This window comes from Myxine glutinosa, chromosome 3 (genome assembly GCF_964187855.1).
Source record: "Myxine glutinosa chromosome 3, kmMyxGlut1.1, whole genome shotgun sequence".
Taxonomy (NCBI): Eukaryota; Metazoa; Chordata; class Myxini; order Myxiniformes; family Myxinidae; genus Myxine; species Myxine glutinosa.
This window is the reverse complement of record NC_136263.1, coordinates 18,249,478-18,272,388: the sequence shown is the minus strand read 5'-3', so window position 1 is coordinate 18,272,388 and position 22,911 is coordinate 18,249,478. Positions and strand designations below refer to the sequence as shown.

General features: G+C 45.6%; 1 protein-coding gene across 10 annotated transcripts in view; it reads right to left on the bottom strand.

Moving 5' to 3' along the window:
* LOC137423796 (SH3 and PX domain-containing protein 2A) overlaps positions 1–22,911 on the bottom strand; it is a 363,650-nt gene that overhangs the window by 43,289 nt on the left and 297,450 nt on the right. For all 10 annotated transcript variants that reach the window (XM_078773721.1, XM_078773722.1, XM_078773723.1 and 7 more), the window contains 2 exons: positions 9,748–10,079; positions 2,702–2,751 (listed from right to left, as the gene is read on the bottom strand). In XM_078773721.1, coding sequence (XP_078629847.1) covers positions 2,702–2,751; positions 9,748–10,079 — 382 coding nt within the window. The remainder of the gene's footprint in view (positions 1–2,701; positions 2,752–9,747; positions 10,080–22,911) is intronic.

The following is a 22,911-nucleotide window of genomic DNA, read 5'->3' as shown; positions in this document are numbered from 1 at the left end:
CTTTTAGCATCGACCTCACTGCCATTGTAAAATTGCTCCGACTTGCGATGTAGAAAATCATTCTCCCTTCACCAATGACAACTCCAAAAATTTGCGACGTGGACACATTACAAACGTAAAATAACACTTTTCATGAATTTCCAATCCGATTTGAAAAAAGTTTCAACGTTTCAAGTTGCCTTTTCCTATACTCCGGAAACCCTCCTGTATTGAAATAAATAAATAAACAAGAAATATGTCGTGCATAGCACGATACTTGCAAAATCCATAAAATAGGTTGTTGGCCTAAGATGACCTCAAAAAGAATTGGTGTTTGAATTCAGTGACCTGATATGCAAATCCTCTTAAAATTTCAAGTCAATCGAATGAAAATTGAGGATTTTAGAAATTTGACAAAGTTGGCCTATGTTGAATGAATGAATGAATGAATGATCGTTTTAAGGCCATTTTCCCTGCTAGAGCGGGGGTTAGCCTTGCGGGCCCCATGACAGTCGTGGTTCCCTGTTTGAGGCAATGTTTTTATGACCGGATGCCCTTCCTGACGCCAACCCTTGGTCACGCTCTTACGATGCGCAGGGACACGGTGTACCTATTCTAAACCGGGGTACACACCGTGATCATTCATCCCAGCAAGCTGGTACTCAATTTGCCGACCTCGGAAGAATGACAGGCTGAGTCAACCCCCCTGGCGTTAATTCAGCGATCGAGCGGGATTCGAACCCAGGATCCTAGGATCCCAAGCCGGCACCCTAACCGCTAAGCCAACACCAGAAAGTTGGCCTATGTTGGCAAACATGTCAATATGAAACCTTTTAGCCTATGTTGACCTATTGACCCCAAAAACAATAGGCTTCTTGCTTATGACCAACTCTACCGTTTGGTGAAGTTTTGTGAAGATCGGTTGAAAATTGTGACCTGTAGGCGACTGACACAGACAAAAAAAAAACCAGACAGAATAACGCACAAGGCCAAACAATATAATTGAAAAATCTTTGATTTTCGCCAGTAATAAAAACAGAGTGGCCAATCGACTATACACATTTAGTTGGTGGTAGAGCTCAAACCTCCACCAGGCTGAACAGGTTACGATTTGGATCTCACCGAAAGACCGGATCTGGGTTGAGTTCTTCACCAAAATCGAAACAATTAGACCTTGTTGCACACCCGACCTGTTGACGTCGGAATCTGTCCATAAGTTTTTGAGATATGGTGCTATATATCATTTTTTGCCCTCTCAATAGTAAAGAATCACTTTTAAAAAAATTTGGAGACTGATCTGGATCAGGATCTTTCCCAAAATTCATCAATTCTTCCGTGTCACCGAACCAACTCATCCACCAAGTTTTGTCCGAATCCGTCCACAACCTTTTTGAGATATCTTCCTCACGGGTATACCAACAGACAAGACAGATGTGAAAACATAACATCAGTCTATCTTCGGTGGTGCAGGTAACAAAAGTTAACAAAAGAAAACAAAACAAAAATAGGAAATCTTAAATATCTTCATGAAAAAAACTTCTGATATACTCATGGAACCTCTTACTTTTTAGTTTATGTTTGCACCAACCTTCAATTCATCACCTGCATTAACAAATCATATGTTTTATGTGTCAGTTTGTCTTTTTGTGATTAATGTTAGCTCTTACACGAGCCTCGATCTTGTACAAAAAAATAAATAAATAAATAAAGGTTGGAGGTGAAAATAAAAAAAATGAAGAATCAGCTAAAGCTCGTAGACGTATGGTGCGATGATGCAGGGGTAGGAAAGCTACCGTTGTAAATTGTTGTTTAGTCTGCAGTCGATTCCCGACTGACTATACAGGTATACAATGTCTCGTTGGTTTTTCGTTGGCTGGGCGTTACATCACAGAGGTGTGTCCCTCGGATGGACGTTAAACGGTGTGTGTCCCGTCTGCTATCATTATTCAGTCGATGTAAAGGATCCCACAGTGTCTTTACTGAAAAGTAAGAGGGTTATCGCTGGGATCTAATTTATCAATAAATTAATTTATCAATAAATTAATTTATTAATTTATTACAAGTTACTAATTCTTGCCAAAATCAGCCCCAGTCCTTCACGAGTCATTTCATGATAATTTGTAATATGGCAGCACCATTAGGACCGGCCAGCAGCAAGATCTTGGCTAAACAAATTCCTCGGCTGGCCCCACAAAAAAAAGAAGAAACTGGGACCATGAAAGTAGTGCAAGCTTGTCCGTGGTGCATTTTTGTACAACCAAGACAAGATGGGGTTCTCGGCTGAAGAAATACATCATTCACTGAGTCACAGGAAATTTCTGAAGACTTTTCTTGTACATATGCAACGTGATCCTTTTTAAAATATGATCAAGCACATGTGGCTCTGTATGAATCAACGAGATTCACATACTACCTTCACACTCGTGACAATTTATTCATGAAAGGAGGGAGTGGGAAGCAAAGGACTGCAAGGGGCCGCAGTTGAAAATACATTATCCTGATTAATTGGCAAGTACTTCAGAGGATGCAATTGGGGGAAGTAGGGAACAAAGCTAGAATTGAGAAGTGAAAGGGATAATTAGTCCGACGGAGAAAAGCTTCGACGGCCAGGAAACTGGTCTGCTGCTTGAGAAGAACAAAGCAAGACAAGTACATTGAGTGAGAAGGGAATGAAGATCAGTAATGCGAGATAAATGGTGCTGAACATGGTGCATGGTCCTACCAAAGATGCATCTCGGCGTGGCGAACTTCCGGGACTTCGCTCTGGGGAGCCTGTCACAGAACATGGCAGTGTTAACCCTAATATGACGATCAATAAAATTATTATAATAAATAAGTTGCTCCTTAATAATATCACAAACTGCATTTTAATCATAATCATCTTCACAACAGCAATATGGAATATAACCTAACTAGCAAGGATCTGCAGAACATCCATGCAATGTAAAATGTGACTTCATGTCCTCGAATCCCACCACACCATCCCAAACCCCAAGTACTCAACCTCCGCCTCCCAACCCCAAGTACTCATCCTCCCCTTCCCAACCCTAAAGCATCAATTCCTTCCCCACTCGATGTTCAAACCAATTCTCCACAACTCCTCCACCTCTACAACTCCTCAACCATCCAGCCTCCCCAACTGCAAGTCCCGAAGGCATAAATCCCCTCCACAATGGAAGCCTACAAACAGCAGCTCCACCATAACTCCTCAACGCCACTCCCCCAAGTCTCAACCTTCCCCTCCAAAATCTGTCCCATATTTGCTGTCCCTCCCCTCCATTCCCCGACTCTGTCCTCCCCTACTCAACCTCCTCCTCCTCATCATCAAAACAAACGGGCTTTCCCACATCGATCATTACAGATTTATTAACTACCTCATCAAAGCAGTGGAATAGTCAACACTTTATCTTCAAATATATGCACTACCAATTATCTTATAATATATATACACACATCTTTAAAAGTAAATAATGATGGATATTTTCTTTCCCAATGTCGCCAGATTCCCAAGAAGTCCTCAGACAAAAAGCTATATAACGACATGGGTTTTATGGACCCTGGTTGAGTTGTTTATTTTTATTTATTTATTTATTTTGTGTACAGAACCGAAGCTCGTGTAAGAGCGAACACATTAAACATGAAAACACGCAAAGACACATAAAACATACAATGAAGGGAGCGGGAGACAAGAGGGGGAGAGAGAGGGAAGCACACAAGCACAACAACAGCAGAGAACAGGGACGTCGGTAGATCTGTGGAAGGGAGAGGAATGGCGGAGGAGGTAAGGGGGAGGGGGGGGGGGGGTACGGTATAAAGCAAATTAACACGACTAGGAATTTCAGGAAAGAAGTTGGATATTGAAAGAGGCGGATTTGAGGTGTTTTAATGGGGGTAGAAAAAAAGAATAAGGTTTTGGATGGGGGAAGATAAGAGATGGTGGTGAACAGCTGTTTTAAAGACCTGGAGGGAGGAGTGGGATTGACGAGAGTGAGGGAGTTTGTTCCAGAGGCGGGAGAAAAGAGAAAAGAGGAATTGAAGAGTGAAGGTGAGCAGCGAGTCTTGATTATGGCAGTTTCACCAGAAGAGGGTTACTGGCAGATCTTGTGCGCCCTGCAGGAATATTTGGGCGACAGAGTACAAACAGAGCAGGATGAGCAAGGCCAGAGAGGAGTCGGTAGAAGACAGAAAGACCACCTACCTGCCTGTGGTGAGAGAGTGAATGGCCCTCAGAATCATCTTCATCGCAGGAGACACCAATGATTCGGAATGCTTTAGTTTCAACAGCGTGAAGCCGAGCTAGGTGTGAGGCCAGTCAGCCCATAGGGGAGAGCAATATCCCATTGAGCTGCAGATGAAAGCTTTGTATGTGGTGAGGAGCTCAGAGGTGCCCAGAAAAGACTTCGCACGACGGAGGATGCCCAGTCAGCGACTGGGTTTGGAGGCCAGCTTGGAAATGTGGTTTTCCCAGGAAAGATCATGGCAGATGAGACCCAAAAGATTGAGTGACAGAACTTCTTCAAGAGGATTGTTCAGAAAGTAGAAGGGAGGGCTGTTGTCCAGATGGTCTTTTCAGAGAGACAAAGTGAGTGAGACTTGTTTGACCAGTTTGTGATTTTGTCCAGGTCTGCAGAGAGTGAAGAGGCTGCTGCCTGTCGATCTGAGGGTTAAGATATGGAGCGGCAGAGAGTGGAGTCATCAGCAAAGCGATAGAGAGGATTTTTCAGAGTCAGAGAGATCATTGATACAAACAACAACAACAGGCATTTTAAGGCCATTTTCCCTGCCAAGAGCGGGGGTTAGCGTTGCGGTCCCCATGACAATGTTCTCCATTTTGCCCTATTTTCTGCATCTCCCCTTGTTAACCCCCTTGCCCGCATTTCTTCTTCGACCATCTTTAGCAAAGTCTTTCTCGGTCTTCCCCGTCCTCAACTTCCTTCTACATTCATTCCCATCACTCTTTTCAACCAGTCACTTTCATCCTTACTCAACACATGACCAAACCATCTCAACCTGTTTCTCTTCACAGCATCCATCACAGGCTCTATTCCCATCATCTTTCGCAATTCATCATTTGTCTTCCTCTCTCTCAACGATACTCCACACATCCACCGAACCATTCACATTTCCACCCTTTCCAGCCTTCATTGCTGCTCTACGTTCATTACCCATGTCTCACTCCCATAAATCATAACACTTCTCACACATGCAGCATACACCTTTCCCTTCAGCTTCAATGACACTTCCCTCCTCGTCTGCACGCCACTCAGTTCCCGAAACTTCTTCCATGCACATCTCACTCGAGCAACCGTTGCCGAGTCTGATCCACCTTCTCCATTCAGCATGTCTCCACGGTAACAAAATGTTTTCACACCTTCCAGCTTCACGCCATCTCCAAGATCCAACTCAACATTTCCTCCATCTGCAGCTCCCTCTGTGCACACCTTACATTTGAATGTAGCTGCCACACTGGTTAATCACCCTCTCAAACCACTACATTTTTGATGAACCCACTCAGCGCACATTGTACATTGAATGGAATTCACTCCGACACCCTTCCTGCACAAAGCACACGGCCACTTCCCAGTTCTTTCCACCTCACCACATGCTTTACCACTTGCCATCACCTTTGTTTTTCCGATATTCACCTTCAGACCTTTTGTCTCCATACATTCCTTCCACTTGTTCATCTTCTCCTTCAGTCCATCCATACTTTCTGCAATCAACACCAGATCATCTGCAAACAACAACTCCCACGGTAAACCCTCCTTTACGTTCTGAGCCAGCACCTCCATCACAGCTATAAATAGTAGTGGACTTAGTACCGACCCCTGATGCACTCCCACCTTCACCTCAAACTCACAACTGTTCCCGTCCTTCGTCCTTACAGCTGTGCGCGTACTCTTTTGTACATTACCATCACTACTCTGATCAACCATTCCTCCACTCCTAACTTCCTCAATGCCCATGTCACTACTTCACGTGGAACCCTATCGAATGCTTTCTCCAGATCAACAAACCCAAAAAACAACTTTTTCCTCTTCTCCATATACTTCTCCTGCAACTGCCTCACAATAAAAAGTGCGTCTTTCGTTCCTCTTCCTGGCATAAATCCAAATTGCATTTCGTCAATCTTCACTTTCTTCCTTATCCTCCTCTGCAACACCCTTTCCAATACCTTCATTCCATACTCCAATAACTTTATCGCTCGATACGAGCCACAGTCCAGAGGGCCACCTTTCCCCTTGTATAGAGGGATGAGGGTACTCAGTTCCCAATCCACTGGAATGCGACCTTCTTTCACCACCAGATTGCAGATCTCTGTCATTCTCTGCACACCCCAATTTCCCGCTGCCTTCAACATATGTCCCACAACTCCCGTCGGACCTCCCGCTTTTCTACTCTTCATTGCTTTTATCGCTTCCTCAACTTCCTTCTCGGTTATCTTCTCTGCCGGTCCTAAAACTGGGTTACTCTCTATGTTGCCATCACATTCATTCTCTGTATTCAACAGCATTTCCATATATCTTTTCCATCTTCCTTTAATTCCATCTGGGTCCACAACGATTTGCCCCACTTCATCCTTCAAGCAACTCACCCCCATCACATCACACCTCTCTTTCGCTATCTGCTTTGCAATCCTGAATACCGCTCTCTGACCCTCTTCCGAATCCAAGCGTTCTCCGAACATTTTCCTACATGCCTCCTGTGCCTTTGCTACCTCTTTCTTTGTGCAGCCTTCTTGGCTGCCTTATAACTTTCATGCTCTGCCTTTTCTGCCCCCATACCCTTCGCCTTCTGCCACTCCTTGAACTTCTTCCTCTTCTCGTCAATCTTCTTTCCAACTTCATCATCCCACCACCATGTTTCCGAGTGCCTCGGTGGTCCTTTTGTCCATCCACATACCTCACCAACGGCTCCCAACAGATTATCTCCGATTTGCTCACTCTCTATGAACCTCGGCGACGGCTTCGTTCAAGCGATGACTCTATGACCTTCGAGCCGCCGCGCACCAGCACCAAGTCGTTTGGCGAGAAATCATTTTCCTTTGCTGCACCTCTGCTCTGGAATGACTTGCCTTCCTCTGTTCGACATGTTGACTCTCTTCCTGCCTTTAAAACCTCCCTCAAAACCTATCTGTTTCACAAGTCTTTCAAAGTCTAAGTCCTGTTTTCCCTTTGGTTTGAGGTGGGACAGAGATCGAGAGTATGTCTGTGTACATGTGCGGGGGAGGGAGGGGAATAGGGCAAGAGTGAAGGTGTGTCTGTGTGTGTGTGTGCGGTGTGTGTGCGTTCGCATGATAATGTAAAGCGCCATGAGGGTAGTTTACTCTGCTTAATGGGTCTATATAAGACTCCTTTATTATTATTATTATTATTATTATTATTATTATTATTATGATCAGAGAGATCATTGATGAAGACCAGAAAAAGCATAGGGCCCAGATCACTGCCCTGGGGAACTCCAGACGGAACAGGAAGGGGGAGATGAGAGAATTCCATTCAGAGCCACATATTGACTACGACCAGAGAGGAAGTCCGCAAGCCATAAGTGGAGGTCTCCATGGATACCATAGGAGGAGAGTTTGGTGAGCAGAGCGGGGTGCCAGACTGTATCGAAGGCACATGATATGTCGAGGGAGCAGCTCTGATTTTCTGTTTGGCATTGAGGACCTCCATACATTGTTGAGACAGCAGAAGCAGCATGTCCAGAGTAGAGTGACCTGGTCTGAATCTAAATTGATGATCCGAGATCAAGCCATTGGAGAAGAGGAAGGATTTGATGTCAGAAGCGATGATCGATTCCATGACCTTGCTGATTATTGGGAGCAGGCTGATTGGTCTGTTGTTGCAAGGATCTGTTTTTGCACATTTTTTGTGTAAAGCGGTAATGTTGGCTGATTTCCAAGCAGATGGAGGATGACCTTTCCAAGCAGAAGCAGTGTCATCTTTGTAGCCGTTTGAGGTAAGGAAGGGGGTGGAGGGGAAACAAACACCACAAACAGATTTCACCAGATGCCACCAGGATTTGGAGGAGGGAGACAGGTTTGAGAGTTGTCTTGAGAGCAGAGAGATAGTGCTTCCTGGCTCTCCTGAGGGTAGACACACAGTTGTTCTGAGCTTTGTGAAAGGAAATGAGATTACCTTCAGTTGAATTTGCCTTCCATGAGGCAAAGGCAAGTTGTTTCAGTTTGAAGAGAAAATAGTCGGAAATGAGAGCAAGGACTTGCTTAACTACCGCGGTAAACGCTCTGCTTGAGAGAATGCCACATAGTTATTTGGGCAGTGTATAGACAACAGACTGCTGCCTCAATCGCTGAGGCCTTCATGTAGCGTTATCTTCACAAGGCCCTTGACGCATATTGGCTGCAACTTTTCGATATTTGATGATGCTTTAAACAGTTGATTTGGTCGTTTTACCTATAACCTATAGGGAGGGCAATGCGATTGTGAATATGAGAGCCCCGAAGATGTCTGGCTTTGCATATCAGTGAGCACCAACATGGCGGCTGTATAATTTTTCAGGTTGATATGGTGAGTGGCATGAGTGCCAGCTCTCCATTCAGTGAGTGGAATGGAATGATACACACAGACAGACGAACAAGCGTATGATTATACAGATACCAACCATACAAATTATCCAAAATATAAATGACGGGACAGAGGCGAATGCGGCGGGACAGAGGGACTGTTGTATTTTTCAATAACAAATAATAACGACAGAGTTCAAAGAACACGATACCCCAAGCAGCATTCAGGTGTACAATAACACAAAATTAACTTAGATTTGTACATGGAAGGGTGACTTTTAAAAATCAAGTATATGCACATGCATACTTGGCTTGAAAATGAGAGTGGTGTAAACTACAAGAGTCGACAGTCAACGTGATAAAGATCGTTAAAAATAATCCGCAAGTTTAGCACTACTGAAGCAGTCTTATACATCACCTTCACCTTATATAGGAGGTGGAGACTTTATTGATCACCATCGATATACATAGCCATATGGCAGCTTCTTCTTCAGCCTGGATACTGTAATGTCTCGCATGCCACGCCCTCTAGCCTGGTGTTGGCTTTGCAGTTAGGGTGCCGGCTTGGGATCCTAGGATCCTGGGTTCAAATCCCGGTCGCTCGCTGAATTAACACCAGGGGGGGTTGACTCAGCCTGTCATCTTTCCGAAGTCGGCAAATTGAGTACCAGTTCACTGGTAATTCCCTGTATGTCGCAAAAGGCGACTAACAGGGTTGACGGCAGGAAGGGCATCCGGCCATAAAATATTGCTTCAAAAAGGGGACCACGGTGCCCGAAAAAGGCCAACCCCTGCTCTGCGGGGAAAAATGGCCTGTAAAGGTGGTTCCACGCCCTCTAATGCTGTATATCAATATATTGCACGGTTCCTGGAAGCAATATGAAGGCTATTTGTGTTACTTTAAATAAACTGTTCCTGATCGTAAACTGATAAGATAGGCGGATGGACAGACATGAATCAATTACCTAACCCCACTTTTCGCTTTGAGTGCGCGGAGTAATTCAAAAGGGAGCAAGGCTCAACTCCCTTTCGACAAAAGAATGCCTTTGGCCCGATACCTTTGCCACATGATACATTTACAAGATGGGTTGAATGCAGGGTTGACCACTTTGGCTTATTAAAAATCCTCTCTGGTCTCTGAGACATGACCATAGTAGTGAAGCTTTGGGAAAATACAACCTGAGGTCAGGCCTAAGGATGAATATACCCCCTGAATATCAAACGAACCACCCGGTACATACCATTGCTCGGACGCTGTGGGGCAATTCGAGCCACGGCAGGAGAGCTCGGGGTCTTCCGCTCGTGTTCCGTTGCCGACGTATGCCGAGTCTTCTCAACCACGTTTGGCGAACGCGAAGAGCCGGGAACACTTCCCGCTAGCCTGCAACCTGGCTCGCTGCCACCGCTGCCACCGCTGCCTCGCCTTGCCCATGGCCTTCCTGGTAAATTGCTCACGTCCATCATGGTGCCCACAATTTCGACGGGTGGCAGTCCCGTCTTGCGGCGCCTCGTGTGGTCCTCAGGTACGCGCTGGAGGTGGTGTGCTGGTGCCCAACCTTGACGACCCTGATGCCTACCAAAGTGAAAGAGGGAAACTTGTACAGGTTATGTGCGACTGTTCCTTTTCTTTCCCATTTCCCTTTTCTCCATTACTGAACCGAAATGAAGTTAATTTTACTTCATTTAGCACCCCAACCCAAACCCCATTTGTGTGGATATGTGGACAAACTCCATTACATATCTGCTTGATTAAATGTTTGCAAAATGTGGTGGAAATGGTGTAAAATGTAACCATGAACCCAATACAGCAACTGAACTGGTACCAACATCTCAACTTTCTGGTATCACATTTGTGGATAAAACATTGACAACAATCACACAAATAAAATGTTTGGCAACAGTAAGAAAAATTTCATTTACATTAAGACTGGTGCATGAATGCTTAAATTCAGTGAAAAGCAAATCGGCCACATACGAGTTTGCCCATCCTGGGAGATGCCATGTGCCAGTTATCACAGGGGAGACTGGGGGTGCATTGGGACACCACATTAGCTGCTGTTCTTGGACAATTATATAAAGTCCCAATATAATGGCAATTATTATTATTGGACAAGAATAGCTGTGAAAGTGCATGTCCAAGTTCATGCAAAAATATACCGCTTCTTCTTCTTCTTCTTCTCTTGTATGCAGCACAGGGCTCGGACAGCATCATTTTCTGCGGGCCCAGTCTGCTGATGCAGTGCCCCATGTAGGATAGAGCAATAATTTGGAATTTGTTCAGGGTGCCCGCGATAGCTCACCTACTCTTTGCAAAGGGCACCAATGGATCTTTAATGTCCACCAAATAATGCTAGCAGATGGGACGTCCAGTTAACATCCTTCTGAGGGATGGCACACACAGATTCCTTGCCCTATTTGTGAAACACCAGAATGACCATTTATAGCGGGGTTAGGATTCAAACCCAGGCTAGACAGCTCAGAGGCTGGGATACCAATATCAGCCAATGAGTTGTCCTCAATTTCATCGATGTATCGACTCAGTGGTCGTTGGGGAAAGGTGAGGGAGTGCGGGTACACAGACGTATGGGGGAGGTACTCCGATTATGGACTGAGGAGTACACAGATGTTGATCAAGTTTGATACGATCTGGCAACCCGCCTGACAAATCTGACAAATGTCTTTCAATACTGACAAATCTCACACTCTCACTATGTCTCTCCGAAAAGACCGACTGGACAACCCTCTCATCTACTTTCTGAACAATCCTCTCAAAGAAGCTCTGTCACTCAAGCTTTTGGGTCTCACTATCTGCCACGATCTTTCCTGGGAAAACCACATTTCCAAGCTGGCCTCCAAAGCCAGTCGCCGACTGGGCATCCTCAATCGTGTGAAGTCCTTCCTTGGCACACCTGAGCTCCTCACCACATACAAGGCTTTCATCCGCAGCTCAATGGAATACTGTTCCCCCCTCTGGGCCGGTGCTCCTGCCTCACACCTAGCTCGGCTTCACGCTGTTGAAACCAAAGCTTTCAAAATCATTGGAATCTCCCGCGATGAAGCTAACTCCGAGGACCTTTCAATCACTCACCGCAGGCAGGTAGGTGGTCTTTCTGTCTTCTACCGACTCCTCTCCGGCCTTGACCCCCCAGCTCTCTCTGAGCTCTGTCCCCGCAATATTCCTACAGGTCGCACATGATCTGCCAGTAACCCTCTTTGGTGAAACTGCCAAAATAAAGACTCTCTGCTCACCTTCACTCTTTCATTCCTCTTTTCTCCCACCTCTGGAACAAACTCCCTCACTTTCTTCAATCCCACCCCTCCCTCCAGGTCTTTAAAACAGCTGTTCACCACTATCTCTTGTCTTCCCCCATCCAAAACCTTGATCTTTTCTACCCCCATTAATTCACTCCAGAACCACGTTTTTGAAATACCGACTGTTTTTCCTGGAAGTCCTAGCAGTGTCCATGTGTTTTATACCTCTCCCACCCCTCCTCCCCCCTTCCATGCCTCCTCCCCCCAAGCCCTCTCCCACCCACAGATCTCCCGATGTGCCTGTTCTCTACTGTTGTACTTGTGTGCTTCCCTCTCTCTCTCCCTCCCCAGTCCCCATCTTGTCTCCTGCTCCCTTTATCATAGCTCTTACAGGAGCCTCGATCTTGTATACAAAAATAAAAAATATAAATAAAAAAGGTTCTTCCATGAACCTTAGATCCATGTAACAAGTAAATAAATAAATAAAGAAAACAAGTACAGATACATTCAAAGTACACCGCCCCCGTGCCAAATAATTAAATATCCTACAGCGCGGCATTGCCGGGGCGCCTCTGGCGCCCGGCAATACCGCAGTGCAGCTCATAGAGGCTGCATTGGGAGGGAGAGGTATACACTAATTGATTGAATAATTGTATAATAAATCAAAAATATCCTTTATAGCCACATCACCTGGTCACTGTCATGTCCAAATATTAGCTTCCGAGCTCAAAAGGTGCCTGATATATTGCCCAGATGAGAAAGAAAATAAATAAATGATAAATAATGAAAATAAATAAACATTAATCATAAAAAAATTAAATAGTTAATCAATTGACTCATAGAATACATAAACCACCACCATTTCAACCGAATCTGTAACTTAAAAAAAATAATTAATTAAGTCATTCATCGAATAATTAAATAATTAATTGATTAAATGATTAATCAATAAATCAAAAATATCCTTGATAGCCACATCACTTGGTCACTGTCATGTCCAAATATTAGTTCCCCAGCTCAAAAAGTGCCTGAGATAATGGTCAGAAGAGAAAGGGAATTTAATTAGTTAAATAAGTAATAATAAGTAATAATATTAATTAAATAAGTCATCATTCTTTGCTGATGACTCCACTATCTGCCGCTCCATTCCTCATCCCTCAGATCAGCAGTCTGCAGCCTCCTCACTCTCTGCAGACCTGGACAAAATCACAGACTGGGCAAACAAGTGGAACATGTCTTTCAATCCTGACAAATCTCACACTCTTACAATGTCTCTCCGAAAGGACCGACTGGACGACCCTCCCATCTACTTTCTCAACAATCCTCTCCAAGAAGTTCTGTCACTCAAGCTTTTGGGTCTCACTATCTGCCATGATCTTTCTTGGGAAAACCACATTTCCAAGCTGGCCTCCAAAGCCAGTCGCCGACTGGGCATCCTCCGTCGTGCGAAGTCCTTCCTTGGCACACCTGAGCTCCTCACCACATACAAGGCTTTCATCCGCAGCTCAATGGAATACTGTTCCCCCCTCTGGGCTGGTGCTCCTGCCTCACACCTTGCTCGGCTTCACGCTGTTGAAACCAAAGCTTTCAGAATCATTGGAATCTCTCGCGATGAAGCTGATTGTGAGGGCCTTTCACTCACTCACCGCAGGCAGGTTGGTGGTCTTTCTGTCTTCTACCGACTCCTCTCCGGCCTTGCTCCCCCAGCTCTCTCTGTGCTCTGTCCCCCCAATATTCCTTCAGGTCGCACAAGATCTGCCTGCAACCCTCTTATGGTTAAACTGCCAAAGTCTAGGCTCTCTGCTCACCTTCACTCTTTCATTCCCCTTTTCTCCCGCCTCTGGAACAAACTCCCCCACTCCCTTAAATCCCACTCCTCCCTCCAGGTCTTTAAAACAGCTGTTCACCACCATCTCTTATCTTCCCCCATCGAAAACCTTGATCTTTTCTACCCCCGGTAATTCACCCCAGAGTCCTTGCAGTGTTCATATTTTATTCCTCACCCACCTCCCCCCAAGTCCTCCCGATGTCCCTGCTCTCAAATGTTGTGTTTGTGTCCTTCCCCCTCTCTCCCCATCTTGTCTGCCGCTCCCCTTGTTTTTTGTGTTTTGTGTGTCGGTTTGTCTTTTTGTGTGATTAATGTTAGCTCTTTCACGAGCCTCGATGTTGTATACAAAAAAAAAAAAAAAAAAAAAGTACTTAATTAATCGCTAATAATTAAATAACTCCTCAATTAATTGATTAATCAAAAAACAAAAAATAACGTTTTTGACAAAGGACTTGCTCACTATTGTGCTGAAATTTCAGCTTCCTAGCTCAAAGGATGGCTGAGATATCGCCCGGACAAACAAACAAACAAGAAAGAAAGAAAACAAATAAACAAGAAAAACAAACAACCAGAGTGAAAACTGAGTACTCCCTTTCAGCGTGCGTCATTGTCGAGCCCCATTGGTGCCCAGCAATGGCGATTTGCAATGCCTCGAGATGGCATGGGAAAGGTGCGGTGTACAAAAAGCACCACAGTTCCCGCCCCCCCCCCCCCCCCCCCCTACAATGCTGTGCATGTCATCGCAATCCGAAACCATTATGATCTCCCTCACTGAACGAGACTAAAAACTTCATTCATTGCATTTATGAAACTTAGAAATCGGTGCATTTGCAATTTATTTGATTTGGCAGATATAGAGTATGGAAAGAAAGAGTCAACATTCAAATTTAATTTATGAATAATAATAAATTAAAACTGCGAGCAGTGATGCCCCAGGAACCAAGACGCCCCCATTCTGATTGGACAAGTACATGACGACGTCATTGATAATGGCAGCCCGGACCCAATTTTGCAAAGTTTGAACTGTATCGATCAAAAAATAAAGTGCAGATGCATTTTAGAGGTTTTCATGAAATCCAATATGGCCACCAAGCCACGTGACCTATGATGTCATCCAGAGGATATACATCAAATCAAGTGGCATACTATAAGTGGTCCAAGTTTCAATTCAATCTATCGAAAAATGAAGCCAGAGATGCATTTTAAATGTTTTCATGGATTCCAATATAGCTGCCTTGTCACGTGACCTATGACATCATCACTTTTCATCAATTTTGTTTTATTTTTCATTGCCAGACCATATGACCGATGAAAAAATATATATATTGTTGCGAATATGGAATTTGGCCTCCATATCCGCTTGTAAATATTCCCCTATTTTCTCCAATACTCCCCAACTTTCCCCAATCCCCCATTCCCTAGTCCCATTGCATGTAAATAACAATCAGTAGAGCCGACCTTCCCCTTATTCCCCCATTAAATGTCGTGCCCAGGTCCACCGCACCACACGTAGACAACTTTCGGACATCTTCCTAGTTATTCTTATTCTATGTCAGTTAAGGCCTCGTTTCCATTAATTATGACTCTTCGTTGCACCAGAATGTGATTATATGGCATCAGTAGTGAGTTTAGGACCTTTCCCATACCTCCTTCCATCTTCTTCCCCAACAATTACAACAACAACAGAGGAGATGGCGGCGGAGCGGGGGAGGATGCGTCCTCACACCGGCTCGATTAGCTCCAGACCATGCGCTCCACGGGGTTACCACGAAGGGGCTCCTTGTCAGCTCCTCGTCAAGGGCGGAGCCTGGTAAACCCCCCGCACGCACCCAATGAGAAGCAACGTGCCGATTCCACGAGGCGGAGCTAACGAGCCGAGGGCGTGTCACTCCCCGCCGGATATACGCGGCCACGCGCCGGATGTGACGTGAGATGCGCCCCTAGCTGGAGAAAGAACGTTGCCTACGACCGCTGAGAGGAAGAGAACCCGCCTGTGAAAGAACGTTACCACCTCGAGCGCTGTGCAACCTTCCGCATCTTTGGACCGGACCGGACCGTACTGTACCCTGCCCCGAGCCCAGGAGGACCTGGAGCCATCGATCCTGCCTTTCCTAGCCATCAAACCCCCGTGTGAGTCAGCCGTTGTCCCGTGTGTCTGTCGTCTGTCCGGGGTTAATATAAGAGTGTGTCTAAGTGCCTGTCTTCCTGTAATATACCTCTAGCCCCTGTAATCTAACCTTTTCCGTACGAATATACTTGAGAATCGAAACATTGGTGTCGTATTGTGTTATTGTAATCCAGCCGGGTGTCTTCTTTTCCTTATTGAGCCAGCATCGCGCGACTTCGTCAACGTCGAGTATAGTCGGGTAATTTGTGCGGACACGACGGCCATTCCGCTCGGCCCACTTTAACATCAAAGTCGTGTCTGTAACAATTGGTGTCTGGGAGTGGAATTCGGGGCCCGAACAAAATTTTTAAAACATCTAGGAAAAATTTTGGTCAAAATTACGAGCTGCCGAAATTTGTTTTTTTTTAAAGCAAAACCCGAATTTTGAAATCGCGCCATGGCTGTTCAAGGCGACGGGATGCCGGTGGGAGAGATAGACGGGGTAGAATCGACCCAGGACCTCGGGGAAATGTATGTGGAGGAAAGGGTGGAGGAGAGTAAAGAAGGTGTGGTTGAGGGGGTATCAGGTGCACAAAATGGTGCTCTCGCGCACGTGGTTAAAGCGGCACCAAATTTTGCCGCGCCCGTGACCGTACCACTACCAGCGGGCTTTGATGTGGGGGACTTCATGGCGCAATTCACCGAGATGCTGAGAATAGAGGGGGAGAGATTGAGTAATAAAATTGAAGCAATAACCAACAGAATGGGTGACCGCATGCAAAAATGTGGAGAGACCATGGATCGCATGGTGGGCGAAAGGGTCCCAGGGGTGCACAAGGAAGTAACGCGGGTCGAGAAGCGCTGGTTGAGCGAAGCGGAGGAAAGCACGGGTACAATGACGGGGGTAGAAATCGCGACACGGGGTTTTGAAAAGCCGGCGACCGATGAGGTAGAGGGAATTTTATTAAAGCCAACGGTCGCCGAGGAGAATAAAGAAAAAGCAGAAGTGGGCATTGAAATTGAAGAGATGACGGAGGTAACCCGGGAATTGCAGGGAGAAATGGATTATGTACAAAGTCCCTGCTCACATCACGATGCTGTGCTTAACCCGAATGGAAGTTTGCAGGTTCGCGTGGAGAAAAGGATCCCCCAGGTGAGTCGTGCTGTATATTGTGCGGGTAGATTTTGCAGGAGGATGTTTAGCGACAAAAGAATTTTCGCGCGCTTGGGATCGAGGAAGCACCCGGGCGTTGGTGAAGGGTCCCGTGTGAGTGGAAATGGCACGCGTGTGAGGAAAAAGTGTGCGTCGGCGAGTGGGTGTGTTATAAAGTGTGGGAGTGAAACCGAGTGCGAGCGAGAATGCACGTCGGTGTGTACGGGGTGTGACACAGGGAGTGAGAGCAATGCGGAGTGCACGCCCATGGTGAGTGTTACGGAGGACGTAACGGAGGAGAGGTGTGGACCGAAGTGTGCGCAAGAGGTGTGGTGTGTAACAGAGAGAGCGTTGGTGGAATGTACGGACGGCGTTGGAACGCCAGGTTTTGTGAGGGTGAAAGGGGTAGCGTATGCTTGTAAGCATGCAAGTGAAGCATCGATGGTAACCGGTTTAGTGGTTAGAGCGACGGATAGCCGATGCGAGCACTCGGTGCGAGGGGTGCTTGGTTGGGTGCGAGGCCCGGCGTCGATCGAAGCTGCGTCGTTTCTCTTCGAAGCGTCGTTGCCGATTCGGGCTTGGCCCCGCCCCACACGGTCGAGTCCGGGCTTTGTCGGGCGAGGCGACCGGTCCGGTTCGAGGGCGAGTGGGAGGAAGCGGAACGGTGCCCCCTCGTGGGGACGGGGTTCCGACCGGGGGAGATGGAGCCATCGGGCCCGGGACCGCAAGGTGCCGCGCCGAGATGGTGCGTGGAATCTCGGTCCAACCAAACCACCTCCCTTGAACCGAAAGCCGGACGGATTCAACCTGCAGGCGACCAAACCACCCGAATTCATTGCTCGGCTTTGCGAAACCGAGTTTAATGATGTCATGGCGCACCGAGAGGATGTAATAAGTAGACGGATGATGATGGTAGTGATTTGATACGAAATTAATAATAGTGGGTAGAATTGGCAGTAAATGGAAAATTTTTGAATTGGTTGGAATTTGGTGTGCCAAATTGATAGAGACCCCCGATGTGGTGGGATGGCAAATCCACCATCCCTCACAGTGGGGGCAAAGGAGCACTAGCTTAGGGGGTGTATGGCAGTGGAAAACTAGCCCGGGTGGGTTAGGATATGGTGTGTAGGGATCTAGCGAAGATTGACATTAGGTAACGTTAAGTTTAGTTAGTGACTGATACCTGTAGTGGGGACGCAGGTAGATTAGTATGGATGATAATGACGTGGGAGCGCAATAGTTTAAAGGGACGACTGGGAAGCGCAAGTTTCAGAAGGGAGTAGTTAGCTGAGATGATGCCGTGTTTGTGAGAATTGAACAGGTGTGATTGCACAGGTGTGCAACTGGACAGGTGTGTGGAGCAGTGTATGAGTAGTGAGTGTGTGGATCAGCGCGAATGCGCTTGGGGAGAGAAGGGTGCAGGTGGCACCAGGTGTGAGAGCACAGGTGTGCAGGTACAGGTGTGTGGAGAGAGTTGGAGTAAGTGGTACGGAGTGGTGTGCATGGTGCGAAGGTGTGGATGGGGGAAGAGTGGACCCCTTTCACGAGTACCCGGGGCGGGTAGTGTAAGTGTTAGGTAGAGGGTACAGGTAAATTGTGGTTGGATATTGGCATTTGTGGTGCGGTTGCAGAATGGTGTTGTGAATGGGTGCATTAGTGTTGTGGAAATGGCTGGGCGTGTAGCCTGTTAGTGTGTGTAGTTGGTTGGGCACTCCACCACTGTGAGGATGTCGGCCAGGTGAGGCCGCAGGTGGGCTCTGGGAGCCGGTAGTTGTGAGTGGGTGCCTGAGGATCCCGGGTGTGGATCGGGCAGCCCAGTGCCAGAGAGGGCACGGAGTGGGGAGAGAGCCAGAGGGCCTTCCCCAGGTAGTTAGGTTAGGGTGAGGAGCAGGTAAGCTCGGAGGCAACTGCAGTGGTGGAGGTGTGCAGGTGGGTAGACCCACTGGGAGAGGTACACGCCACAGCCCAGAAGTTGTGCGAGGGCACCGGGAGATGAATCGGGGGAGTGAGACCCCAAATTGAAAAGCACCACAGTTTGGCCAATGGGAATTGGTTTTTAGAACCCATAGTGTAAGAGGGCCAATGGTTTGGCCGGAGAAAGACCCCGGGTAGTGTAAAGTTGTTAAAGTCATTTAGGAGATAGTTAGGATTGATGAACCTGTCGCACCATACGCAGCCACTTACCTGTGGTGATGATGATGACTCCACACCTGTGTTTTCTTTGTTTGTGTTGCAGAAATGAGAATTGCTGTGAGGATTGGTGAGACGCATCACGACGTGGATGAGACATTGGAGTGATTCCATCTCTCCCTCCCTAGGAGGGACTGATGATGAATTGGTGATGGCAAATTATGATGTTGAGTTGGAGATGGCAAATTTTGATGAGAGTTGAAAATGGCAAATTTGATTGGTTAGGAGGGAGAGAAGACGAATTTGGTTTATGGGAGGAACGGGGAAGACAGTAGGGATGTTTGTTGATTTGTAAAGTAGATGTTTATGGGTAGTGTTGTGTTTTGTGGATACAGTAAGGGGTAAGGGAGGGGCCATGTAGGTTACCTGGTGGGGGGGGGGGGCGTACGATAGGAACGTACCTGTCTCACCTGGTTCCCATGTGCCCCCAGTGTGCATCACCTTACATTGCGTGCACTTTTGCGCCCTTACCACCTTACTCACTTGTCTGCTTCTTTTGTCTCCCACCTCCGAGGATCTGGCTTTGGGGTAGAGAGAGAGGAGAGAGAGGTGCTGGCTGCGCAGTTGTGGGCCTGCACTTTCGCTGTTCGCTGCCTGGATCGGTACACCATATGGACCGCAATGTTTGTGGCCACCCACAATGGACCGCAGTTCGTTTGCGGCCAAGCACCACCCGGGGATGGACCTATGGGTCAACGTGGCACCTATGCCATACAGGTGAACCACTAATAGTTAACACCACCAAGTGCACCACAAGAAGAGCAAGAGACACCTGCAGGGTTAGGGGTTGTCGAATTTATTTTTATTCCAATGAACAATGGTGACTGCACCGATTGGTGGTGGGGTGGTGCTGTTGATGCTCGGGAAGGGTGCTCTGCACGTTATTAAAGGCCGTCGGCCACAGAGCACTCGTGGGTTGGTGTATCGATGTTGGCAAGCGCGCTCTCTCTATGCATAACATCTGCATGTGTTCCTCCAAAAACAGGTCCTGGATCGTAGTGTAGATATCAGCGTAATCTTGTAAATAATGCTCCCTACCGGCTGTATGTTTAGTTTGAGGATTCTTTCCGGATTCGGTTATCCTGTGGGTGTGTTTCTGTGAGGAGAAGGGTGCAACGTCGCAGGGGGACATATTTACTCATTTGTGAATATCTGTAAAACTGTCGCACTCAGGGTAGAGTTAATAGTAGAGGGAACTACATTGCGTGCCACACTAAAGTAGGTAAAAATTTATCGGGTCGGGACGCCCCGAGGGTAGAGAAGGGTGCAATGTTGCGAATATGGAATTTGGCCTCCATATCCGCTTGTAAATATTCCCCTATTTTCTCCAATACTCCCCAACTTTCCCCAATCCCCCATTCCCTAGTCCCATTGCATGTAAATAACAATCAGTAGAGCCGACCTTCCCCTTATTCCCCCATTAAATGTCGTGCCCAGGTCCACCGCACCACACGTAGACAACTTTCGGACATCTTCCTAGTTATTCTTATTCTATGTCAGTTAAGGCCTCGTTTCCATTAATTATGACTCTTCGTTGCACCAGAATGTGATTATATGGCATCAGTAGTGAGTTTAGGACCTTTCCCATACCTCCTTCCATCTTCTTCCCCAACAATTACAACAACAACAGAGGAGATGGCGGCGGAGCGGGGGAGGATGCGTCCTCACACCGGCTCGATTAGCTCCAGACCATGCGCTCCACGGGGTTACCACGAAGGGGCTCCTTGTCAGCTCCTCGTCAAGGGCGGAGCCTGGTAAACCCCCCGCACGCACCCAATGAGAAGCAACGTGCCGATTCCACGAGGCGGAGCTAACGAGCCGAGGGCGTGTCACTCCCCGCCGGATATACGCGGCCACGCGCCGGATGTGACGTGAGATGCGCCCCTAGCTGGAGAAAGAACGTTGCCTACGACCGCTGAGAGGAAGAGAACCCGCCTGTGAAAGAACGTTACCACCTCGAGCGCTGTGCAACCTTCCGCATCTTTGGACCGGACCGGACCGTACTGTACCCTGCCCCGAGCCCAGGAGGACCTGGAGCCATCGATCCTGCCTTTCCTAGCCATCAAACCCCCGTGTGAGTCAGCCGTTGTCCCGTGTGTCTGTCGTCTGTCCGGGGTTAATATAAGAGTGTGTCTAAGTGCCTGTCTTCCTGTAATATACCTCTAGCCCCTGTAATCTAACCTTTTCCGTACGAATATACTTGAGAATCGAAACATTGGTGTCGTATTGTGTTATTGTAATCCAGCCGGGTGTCTTCTTTTCCTTATTGAGCCAGCATCGCGCGACTTCGTCAACGTCGAGTATAGTCGGGTAATTTGTGCGGACACGACGGCCATTCCGCTCGGCCCACTTTAACATCAAAGTCGTGTCTGTAACAATATATATACATATATATATATATATATATATATATATATATATATATATATATATATATATATATATATATACATATACAGGGCGAGTCAAAAGTAGCGCCCGATTTCTGTTTTTTCGGCTGTCATATTCTTTCTGGGATGTCATGTTGTTAATAATTGTCGGGTATAATTGTTGTTAATAGTTGTTAATAATGTTGTTGTTGTTAATAATAATTGTTAATAATAAATATTGTTAATGATAAATAATTGTTAATAAATAGAAATCGGGGGCGACTTTTGACTCACCCTGTGTATACCCTCGTGTATATATATATATATATATATATATATATATATATATATATATATATATATATATATAAATATATATATATATATATATATATATAAATAAATAAATATATATATATATATATATATAAATATATATATATATAAATATATATATATATAAATATATATATATATAAATATATATATATATAAATATATATATATATAAATATATATATATATATACATATATATATCCATATATATATACATATACATATACATATATATATACATATACATATATATATACATATATATATACATATATATATACATATACATATATATATACATATATATATACATATATATATACATATACATATACATATATATATATACACATACATATATATACATATATATACATATATATATATATATATACATATATATACATATATATACACATATATATATATATATATATATATATATATATATATATATATATATATATATATATATATATACATACATACATACATACAATATACATATATATTCAAGGTCTTATTGATGCGTAGATGCCACAAAAAATGTTTCGTGTTAATCGGAGAAATTTTTTTTTTTTACCTCAACATAACTGCCAAACCACTTAACCGATGGTGTCATCTTGAGCAACTGTTTTGCCCCATGGTTAGTCAATCATAACCTGACATGAATCGAATCAATAGGATTTGAATCAATAGGATCAATAGGATTTTTTTTTTTGTATACAAGATCGAGGCTCGTGAAAGAGCTAACATTAATCACACAAAAAGTCAAACCGACAGACAAAACACAAAAAATAAGGGGAGCAGCAGACAAGATGGGGAGAGAGGGGGAAGGACACAAACACAACATTTGAGAGCAGGGACAACGGGAGAAATGTGGGAGGGGGAGGGCTTTGGGGGAGGTGGTAGAGGTATAAAACATATGAACACTGCAAGGACTTCCAGGAAAGAAGTTGGAATTAAAAAAAGAAAAAAGAAAAAGTATCTGGGGTGAATTAGCGGATTAGCCGATCTGAGGGAAGAGGAATGGAGCGGCAGATAGTGGAGTCATCAGCAAAGAGATAGAGAGGATTTTCCAGAGAGTCGGAGAGATCATTGATACAAACAACAATAACATGCATTTTAAGGCCATTTTCCCTGCTAGAGCGGGGGTTAGCCTTGCGGT